Source organism: Micromesistius poutassou, assembly GCF_964030765.1.
Source record: "Micromesistius poutassou genome assembly, chromosome: 13".
Classification (NCBI taxonomy): Eukaryota; Metazoa; Chordata; class Actinopteri; order Gadiformes; family Gadidae; genus Micromesistius; species Micromesistius poutassou.
The window spans coordinates 2,767,516-2,778,160 of NC_140283.1; the positions used below are offsets into that span (position 1 = coordinate 2,767,516).

The following is a 10,645-nucleotide window of genomic DNA, read 5'->3' on the forward strand; positions in this document are numbered from 1 at the left end:
CTGAGGTCTGTTCTGTTTCCCAATGCATTATGTGAGACAGGGTTGAGCTCTATGTGAGAGAAAAAAAAGATTTTCTTGAAGAATTACTACGATAAACACATTTTATTTGGATGTAAATGCCTTGCGATACATTTACATTTCCTTATTAATTAAATGTAGTCTACTGTCAGGTATAGCCTGATTTAAATGAAGAATGATTTTATTAAAGCGTAAAGATAAAAATGAGTCCCATTGTGGTTTGTTAATGTGAAACGTGTTCAATATTAAAGGATGTGTTATTATGCTGTTAAGGTCTTCAATTTGATAATAAATACAGAAGGCCATTCACTTTTTTCATATTTTATAAACACAAGCAGAATGATTAACTAACCCATCCAATAGATAAATGTGTTCCCATGACCAAGAGATTTCAAAAACAAAACATTCACAATTGTCTTCATATTTTAAATAACTGACTTTCAATTGACCTATAAGGCAAGAGAACAGACATATCCACATGTAACACACTTGTTTTTTCTACTGCATGGATGGCGGGCACGAGATAAGTGCTCTATCACCACATGTACCTGACCACACAGTTCTAGAATCAACCGTCAGTCACTCAGTACAGTATACAGCCAGCCTCCCGTCCCTGCAGACCAGTGTATGAGCTGATAACTGCAGCACATGTTTAACCACTGGCCCTGACTGCATTCCACACACACAATAATATTTACACTCAAAAAGGGCACTTCAAGTATGCAAGTCGGTGGGTCGTTTTACGGGTTGCATGTACATTGTTGCTGTAGGCCTATGTGTTTATTTTCAGAGGCAAATCTAAATAATTATCCCATTGATTAAATTCCTACAACATACATTTTGTTAGGGCCGGCTAACACTTACGTCCGGGAAAACGGTCTGTTTTATTTTACATATGTGGTTATTAAATAAAATAATAACCGTATATTATTTCCATGGTGTTCATTCACTGTATTTGTAAATGCTGATGTTGGCAAAAAAAAACAAACAACCTGTCAGAACACTTCGTTTCAATTCAATTAGACTGAAATCCGTCATCACGTGAGATGTCATCAAGCCTCAGCCTCAAAGTCACTTCCCACCTTCTCCATAGCGCGTTGACAACACATTGCACATGCTAATGTCACCGCAAGGCACGGTCTTAACACAAACCAACACCGGCCGGCTAACAGCTTCTGACGGGTTCACGAGGGGGACGGCAGCTCCTGAAGTATCAAGGCACCACCCAGCGGAAGGACGGGCGCTTTGCTGCCCTCTGCTGGCGGCACGCCGGCTTTGAAGGAGCCCTGTAGGTCCATGTTAATGCACAGCCCGCCGGGCAGTAGCTGCCTCTGGTACTGATCGAGACGCATGATGACGTTGAGGACAGAGGGGCAGGAGGGGAGCAGGCAGGCGGAGCTGAACTGGGATGGCAGGGACTGGTAGTGGTGCAGCTCTAGCTGGCAGGAGAACCTGTAGGGGCCAGCAGAGACGGCATGTTAACGTTTAGGTTCACAGGATTAGGCTTGTGCGGGTGGTTGGCAGATTTAACATGGAATGTTAGAACTGTGCGGTGTGTCTTTGTCTGTGTGTGTTTCTGTGTGCGTATGTGTGTGTGGGCATGTGTCTCAGCGCGTAAGTGTGCGTATGTGTGTGTGTGTGTGTGTGTGTGTGTGGGCATGTTTCTGCGTGCGTCAGGATGTGTGTTTGTGTGAGTGTGTATCTGTGTCGGTCAGTATGTGTGTGTGTGTGTGTGTGTGTGTGTGTGTGTGTGTGTGTGTGTGTGTGTGTGTGCGTGTGTGTGTGTGTGTGTGTGTGTGTGTGTGTGTGTGTGGGGGGGGGGGGGTGGCTGTGTGTATGTGTCTGCATAGTCTCCAACCTGGCATAGACATGCTGTGAGATGCTTCTAGAGGCCTGGCGCACAGCGCAGTGCAGGACCTTGGCCATCTGCTCGCGGACCCACACCATGTCTTCCTGAACGTCCGGCATCCATTCCAGAAGCCTGCAGGACGGAAAAATACAGGATATCAGTTATGAACGGGTGGATGCTTGTGTGAAACCATGCAGGGAAACATCTGGTTCAGGTAGCGGCTACCCTGAAGGCATCGGTGATTAATCACAAAATGAAACGTTATCATCTCGGGTTCACTTCATGCTGTGAGGGACACTACGGCTAACGAGACCAAAGTGATGAAGTAGCGTGCAGTGCCGACCTGATGGCCATGGACATGGCGGACTCCAGGGGCAGGGTGTAGGGCAGCATCATCACCGAGGCCAGCCTCATGGGGAGCATGTTGCCTAGCGACTGGCACAGGCTCCTTCTCTCCTTGCAGGCCTCGAGGAGGGCTGCAGAGGGAGGCAGAGCCAAGAGGAGAGAACGTGTGTGAAGGAAATGTAACCGTGAGGCAAAGGCTCTGCACACGGAGGCGGACATCGGTTTGATTTACTACAGCCGTTGTATACATTGCAATGCTTTTACGGAAAATGTCTCTCTCGGAGAGCAGAAAACCCCCTAAAAGGCTTAAAGAGAGGCGTGGAATGCACATATTTTTCTATGGACCGCATAATTCTGGTGCTGTGAGGTTACCTCGTTGGAGGTTGGGTGGCAGGTGTTGAAAGATAGGATGCTCTTTGGAACTTGAATGGTGAACGTCTGTGCTGTCTTCCACCTGTGGCCGCTGCTCTACGTTATCAGCGTTGGTTATTTCCTCTTTCCGCTTATTTTCCTCTTCCCCAGAAGAGACGCCATCGCCTTCGCTCTCCTCGCTGATCAAGAGAAGGGGTCTGTCTCTGTAAGGTTCATTGAGGTTCAGCAGTCCTAGATATTAAGGAGAGTTCAGTTAAGTGTCAGTTATCCCATGTGTGGGTACACATAGGATATCAGGGAATGAATCATATCTACAGGAAGAGTGAAACCATTGAAACATCCATAGCTAGGGACAGAGCTGATAACATGCACACAGTCAGATGTCGTGTTCTTACCGGGTGCATCTATTCTGATTTAAGTCAGGGTGTCAATTTCTTATAATTGTCTATTTCATTGGTCTTTTATCCTGTTTCATTGGCTTTCTATTAACACCAATTTAATATATCAACCCATTGTATGTGATATGTACCCTGTAAACCCTGAGTTCTCGCAAGAGAACAATTTGAATTTGCTCAGCGAGTCACTCTGGGAACGAGCAATATACTCACTCCCCGATTCCCCTGGCCCAGAACATTAACCAATCAAATCGGTATACCTATATAGGCGGGCCAAAAGTGTTGCTGTTTTACCGACTGGATACGACAAGAGTATTATCTATTGGTTAGCTCCACTGGTCTAGATACGTCACCCCTTGTATACTTCTGATTAGTCGTAGTGTTATCCAATTGCATGCAGTGATATTTTCAAATGCATGCTTGGGGCCGCCCCTCGAGTTGGGCCGTTTTCATTACTCGTTGGCAGACTCTACAGTTTTCTAGATGTGGGTCTGGATTTCCAGGCTATGTCATATGCACAGTTTCGGCAAAATATATTTCAAATAAACTACTACGGAATTCTTAATGAATAAGTATGAACTAAACATCACACAACACAATCCCCCATTATAAAAATATAAAGTTTCAGTCCTATCCTGGCATCACTTACCATTTCTTTTCAAAAACTGAAGTGCATCTCGATATCCCTGTTTACACATGGCGTTCATCACCTGCAGCCAATAGAAACACACACATTCCTCATTAGTCATGCTGGGGTCAGAGGTCAGCTGGGCACCCCTCAGATTCAACAGGTGATGAAGGAAGGCTGGTCCGGCGGGGCAGAGGGGGTGTGTGTGTGGGGGACGCACCATGGGGTCCGGGGGGAACAGGGCTATGGACACCCGGTACAGGTTCTTCAGCGTGAACTGGATGCTGGTGTTTGTGAAGCGCAGCTCGTGCATGTTGGTGGAGCTGTCGCGCGGGCATATGTCGCTCTCCCCAGAGAACGGGGACACGGTGATGGTGTTCTTGTGGTCGTACTGGGGCAGGTTGTCTGAGATTCCCCCGTCCACGTATCGCTGTGTGAGGAGAAACGCAGAAACGATTGAAAATAATACAGAATCAGCCATGAGGACTATAGTGGTTAGTGTTGTTGGACAAGGCCTGGCCAAAAGGCTCTGCTTTGTAAACCCAATGCCTGCCATCTCTCTGTAGACACCCGTCGTAATACATTTATTCCACTTTGATTTAGATTTCCCACAGGTTCCATTCCTAGTACAAACATAAACCATTTGCAAATCTGCAGTATATATGCCAGAGATCAGAAAGAAGTGATATAACAAAGTGGATGGTTCAATGTGTAGTTAATATAATTTATTTCTAGGTTTCTACCATTTGAGAATGCGCTGTGTGACTAAGGATGACATCAGAGTTAAGCTCGGACAGGAGGGGACAAAACAAAATTAAGGCTGCGGTACAAACAGACCTCCTGCTCATTGGGAACTCTCTGTTTGCTATTTGGTCTCTTATCACACATACACGCACGCACACGCACACACAGACACACAGACACAAACAAGCGAAAAACATTCAGAGAAAAGCACTGTGCCAAAAACTTTGATCTATGACAAAAGACAACAGCAACAACAGAATAACATCCTCAATTGAAGAAAACACAAAATTTCAACTAATAAACTATGAAACATGTAATTATGTCATTACATATGTCATTAAAAAGAATAACATAATAATAACATCAACATAACATAAATCATATGCAATATATACCATACAACCTATATGGGGAGTGTGGACCAACAACACAGCGATTAACCCCCAGGACTAAACTTTGGTTTACTTGGACGGGTTAGGAAGATCCCGGCTATCAGGGTGACATTGGACGGACCACGTGAGGGGTGACTCACCACGCCATGGAGGGTGGGGGGGATCAGGCCGCAGTACACCGGAATGTAGGCACTGCACACACACGCCTGTTCCAAGGAGAGAGGAACAGTCAACACAACGAGGCACTGGCTGGGAGAACTCCAACAGCACCTGGTCATTAAAACAACACTTTGTTGCATGAACCATTTTGACCAATAGGGGAAAACATGTTTGTGTTCATGTTATGTACCCTGTGGTTGTTCACATTGCCACCTCTCACCTAGTGAGATTTATTGTGTGCCCTAAAAATAGAAAATGGATTTATGACCTGTTAACTTGGCAGGACAATTCCTAATGACGTTTTGCCGGAAATATTTTGTTTAGTTTGATTGAAGATATAGTGATGAGTTGTCTTTATTCAGAAGCAAATATATGACTAACAAATGAGTCCACAGTCCACAGGTGTTGCGATGGGCTTTAGACAAAGTTATTTCAGAAAACCCTTTTGAACTTTGCAGTGTTAACCAGCTTGTGCAGTAGATGCAAACAACCTCTCAGTACAAAAGGCCATTGGCTGGGAAATGGTCTATCACCTGAGATATAAGTCGGACAAACAAAACAATACAGCCTTACAGGTTGAATATAAGGATGAACAGTGGCGGATCTACCATTAAGGCGGAGTAGGCGATTGCCTTAGGCCCCCAACCAGTAAAGGGTTAGGAAAAGGGTTAGGAAAAGGGTTAGGAAATAAAGTTACCCAAGCGGCTCAAATAAAAGAAAAAAGCGAAAAGACGCCGATAAGTATTTGGCAACGCTGCCAAAGATGACACACTTTTTTACGGCTATTGTTGGGGATACAGACAGGAACAACAACGTCCAAAGCGTTGAACATGCCGCTACAGCAGCAGCAGCTAGCTGTGAAGTGGTGCTAGGTGAAGACCTGTGAGAAGACGTCAATAAGTAGGACTCTGGCCGTTTCTCAATTTGCGTTCTCGTCTGTACTCGTGTACTTGCGTTCTCGTGAAACGTCATCAGTCATAGCCCAAGTACTGTTCCAATTCCAAGTACGCGAGTACGCGAGTACAGTCGTAAAACCCGGAAGTGTTCTCAATGCGTTCTCGATGAGGCCGTTCTACCGAGGATGCATCGGAGGTGACTCGTGTGGACTTGGGACCGTTAAATATCCCAGGATGCATTTCGCATTCCCATGTTTTAAAATATTAGTATGTAAGCTATAATAATAGGCTATATATAGGAACATTTTACATATATAACAAAAATGTAGGCCTATTCATTCAAAATATTGACATACTATTTTAAAAGTAAAGAGGCTGGGGTTTTGTTTTATATAATTTGTTTATATTGTATATATATATTGTATATATATATATTGTATTATTATACGTCGCTAATAGAGGAAACCCATCGCAACGGCAATGAAAATCCTGGTCGGATCCATCCGATCGTGTGTGTGTGTGTGTGTGTGTGTGTGTGTTTCTATTCTAATCGTAATTTCTCGCTTATTCATTATTATTATTATTCGTTATAATAGCCTACTCTCCAACTACATAGGCAGTTAGGCACGCGCATCTGTACCCTACATATAAAAAGTTGTGTGTATATAAATACACACGACAAGCATATCTTTTCATTTATATTCATTCAAAATATTAACATACTATTTTAAAATGAAAGAGGCTGGGGTTTAGTTTGATATAATTTGTTTATATTATTCAGTAGTATATGCCTACATGAGGCCGTAAAGCAGTTAACAGAGCTGAGGTGGTGACGTCATCGAGTCCGCTGCTGTTCCAATTGCAGGTGCGTACTCGCGTCCTCGGAAGTCTGTACATAGAAGTCCGGACTTGCCAAGTACGTACTTCCAAGTCCGTGAGTACGTAGTCCGCGTACTTGGTATTGAGAAACGGCCTCTGTGTCAGAAGCGTGTGATGTGGAGAACAATCTATCTTTTCACTTTCTCTCTCTCTCTCTCTCTCTCTCTCTCTCTCTCTCTCTCTCTCTCTCTCTTTCTCTTTTTCTTTTTTACATATATATATATATAGGTTTGTTTGAAATGTTCAATCTCAAGTGCAATGCCAATTGCAACCTCACACATACAAAGTCAATTATTCCTCTTGGCAATATTATTTTGGCAATGTTTGTGATGTTTTGTTAAGTAGGCCTATATGACTGTTTGTGGGGGTTTACCCTAACTACTTGTCTTGCTGTTATACTGATATTGATTTGATCTTAAAATAATAAACAGTGCTGGCATTTTGGCAAAGACAGGTGTTATCTGAAACCTTATTCTCTGTTGGTTCCATCGTGACTATTAGTTTGTGTAGTGCTACATTTTGTGTGTTCTCTGCTTTCCATCTTCATTTTGGAGTAAAGAAGTGTATGCAGGGTTTAAAGGGGAAGATTTTTTCTCCAACCTTTACTTCCGCATGGATTAGCTTTACCTGCCTATCCACCATTCAGTCGGTACATTTTTTTTCTCTGTTCTCTTTTAAAGATCGGATGAGGTGGGCCCCATACATATCTTCGCCTTGGGCCCCCAATTCGCTAAATCCACCACTGAGGATGAATATAGTCTAAATTCCCTATTGTTTATTTGATGTTTGCTTGTATTTTTTGCCATAATGGGGTATTTCTTCTTCTTCATTTTTTTCAAGTAATACTTACTTGAACGACATCGTCTGCACTGTTGAACGTGGACACCAGGACATTCTCCCCGTCTGCCACCCGGGTGAGGGAGATGCCGAGGCGTCCTGTGGCGCGGTGATGGGCGTCGCGCGGCAGGGTGCGATGCAGCATGTGGCGCATGATCTTCACCAGGTTGAAAGAAGGGTGCATTGGACCGAGGAATCGTTTCCTAGCCTCTTTTGCAACTCCTATGATGCTTGCCCCAGTTTCACCTGTTAATACAAAAAGCCTATACATCAGCTTTGAATAAATGCATTCGGAAAACAATGTTCAAAAAATGTAAGACAATCCATGTTTTTACATTGCATTTTCGAAAATAAATATTTAAGATCTTTGGTTGGTTGCAGAGATGTATAGTAACGAAGTAGAACTACTTCACTACTGTACTTAAGTACTAAAATGCTGTATCTGGAGTATTATTTTTTTCTCCCACTTTTACTTCACTACATATTTTTCATGAGTTTAATACTTTTACTCCAATACATTTTTCATGTGCTGAATCGTTACTCGCTACAATTATAAAAATGTTATCCCATTGATTTCTGTTGGAAGACTCATTGCTCGTTGGCCAGAAACAGAAAGGGGGGCTGTTTACGTTTGGTTGTAGTCTTTTCGTTCGGTTCTCCGTCTCGACAGTAGGGCTAGAACCGAACGAAAAGACTACAACCAAACGTAAACAGCCCCCCTTTCCGTTTCCGGCCAACGAGTAATGAGTCTTCCAACAGAAATCAATGGGATTTACAAAATCAGATAAAATAGCAATCAAACACGACAGAAACTGTATTTCACTACGATACTTGATTTGGAACATCAACAAACACCACTAACCACTCGGTGAGTTGCACATTTCTGAAAACGAACGTTTAGGGTTGTTTTAAGGACACGTCGTCAGCCATTCTGAAGCAGGCAGGGGCGATTCTAAATGAGCCAAATACCCGAGACAGGACCAATAGTCAAAATGTCAGTGTCAACCATTCTATTTCAACCTAGACAAACCAGAAAGGGGGCTCAATGTTCAAAATACCGGAATTGTCCTTTAACTTACCCATGTTTGTCACTTAGCCGTTTTCTTGGAATACCCCTCTGGCCTTTGAGATGTTTTAGTTGTTTGTTTTTACATAAACACTTGTATGTGGCCTTTGACAGCTCTGTATGTATTCCTGTCCTTGTACTGCTGCTACAGCCAAAGGAATTGTGTGTCCTTCAGTTTAAATATTTGAGATAATATAAACAATATGATATTCAAACTTTTGACTGCTTTCTTTAATATAAACACAATACTTTTACTTTCAGTACTTGAGTAGTACATTTTAAAATAAACGACTTGCAAGTACAAAACATTTTGAATACTTAAGTACTTCCACTTAAGTGGGGTGTTTAAAGAACACTACTTCTACTCAAGTCAGTATCAGTTTTTGATACAGTACTTGCACTTTTACTTAAGATGTGTACTTTACACATCTGTGGTTGGTTATTCTATATTTTTTATAATTATTATCTATTGCATATTTAAACAGACACCTACAGAATCCCATTCACAAATATATACAGCAAGTTTTAACAATACTGTGCTAAACCTTTCTTGTTGAAGTTATTTAGCCTATTTAGTTTAATTGATTATTGATGCTTTTCCTTTAAAAGCTTTTTTTTAAAATTTTGACATACATTACATACATTGCACATACTGTACCCCTGAAATCTGCAATAAAGACGTTTTAATACAGTATCCAAATATGCTCCCCATATTCTTACAGTGTAGCCTACATAGGGTGAGTAGTGGTGTAAAAAATAACGTGATTATATAGGCCTAGTGGGAGCATCGTTAAAGGCAATTGGTCTGCAGATCAAATTCGCTGCCAAACACATAAGGTTGCATTTTCTGATTGGGTAGGATGATTGTATAGACTCTGCTATCGAGTCGCACTACGGTAGCAAAATCTGACAAGTGATCTGATCAGTACCTACCCAGACATACTCCGCTCACCAGCGCGGTGGCAGTGAGCGCTCCGGCCGAAGCCCCGTACACATGCCGAGCGTTCTCCACGAGGAACGGGGCTTGCTCCTGCAAACAACTGGCCACGCCGATATGGTAAATACCCAGGAACCCGCAACCCGCAAAGGAGATGTTCCATGGAGAGTCTAGAGGAAACATGCTTCTGGCTCACTAAAAACGGTCTAAAAACTTAGTTTTTAAGGAGAAACTGTGTTTATTATAATCCAAACATCTCATCTACACAGATCTATTAATCTATTCGTCTATTCTATCCCACGACCAACTCTACTCCATGCCGGTAACTTTGTGGTTGTTATTGCTGTCCTAGAAAGCCTAGTGGCTGGTTGATCTAAGATAAGAGATAAGAGGCTGTGCGTAATGACGCCTTGGTGCTGTGGTGGAGGATGTCAGGACGTCGGGACTTCCAGGAGAGGCTGTTGGTGGAAACCTTCAGGACACAGAGCGACCAGTGGGTCATGTGCGTAAAACGTCGATATTCCTGGTATGTTCTTCCAGTCACCGGCGTGGACTGTTTACCAACTAAGAGAGATGACGCTAGAGAGAGAGAGAGAGAGAGAGAGAGAGAGAGAGAGAGAGAGAGTGTGTGTGTGTGTGTGTGTGTGTGTGTGTGTGTGTGTGTGTGTGTGTGTGTGTGTGTGTGTGTGTGTGTGTGTGTGTGTGTGTGTGTGTGTGTGTGTGTGTGTGTGTGTGTGCGTGTCCAACCCCGAGCGTCATTGCTTACCCCGTGAACTCTATGAACAGCTATAGAGTACAAATGACACATGTTGTGTCATTTGCCAGTGTATTTGACTATCAATAATAAAGAATAAGTAGGCCTATAATGAAAAAAAAGAAACTATACATAAATAATGAGTTCAATAATGTTGTTTTTATTTGTTTCTTTCCTTATATGAATCAATATATAACCATATATATTCACACCATAAATAATCAACCCCGCTCTTAATCTGATATCTTCAAAAGCTCACAAAATCATAAAACTAAACCTCCTACCCCTGGTGTCTGCTGTTTTTTATTTTTGTTGATATATTGTTGATAGGCTATAGGCTATATGTTTGTTTCTTGATTAGGGGTGGGAATCAC

At 42.6% G+C, this 10,645-nt stretch overlaps 1 protein-coding gene across 1 annotated transcript; it reads right to left on the reverse strand.

The window, feature by feature from the left end:
- Window positions 1-371: 371 nt before the first annotated feature.
- Window positions 372-10,128, reverse strand: pnpla2 (patatin-like phospholipase domain containing 2). The gene is made up of 9 exons (XM_084476915.1): window positions 9,514-10,128; window positions 7,528-7,760; window positions 4,884-4,949; window positions 3,828-4,037; window positions 3,629-3,689; window positions 2,585-2,815; window positions 2,211-2,343; window positions 1,877-1,999; window positions 372-1,470 (listed from the first exon to the last, which is right to left on the reverse strand). The coding sequence occupies exons 1-9, from the start codon at window positions 9,698-9,700 to the stop codon at window positions 1,203-1,205; spliced, it is 1,512 nt and encodes a 503-aa protein (XP_084333041.1). The 5' UTR covers window positions 9,701-10,128; the 3' UTR covers window positions 372-1,202.
- Between the last annotated feature and the right edge of the window lie 517 nt (window positions 10,129-10,645).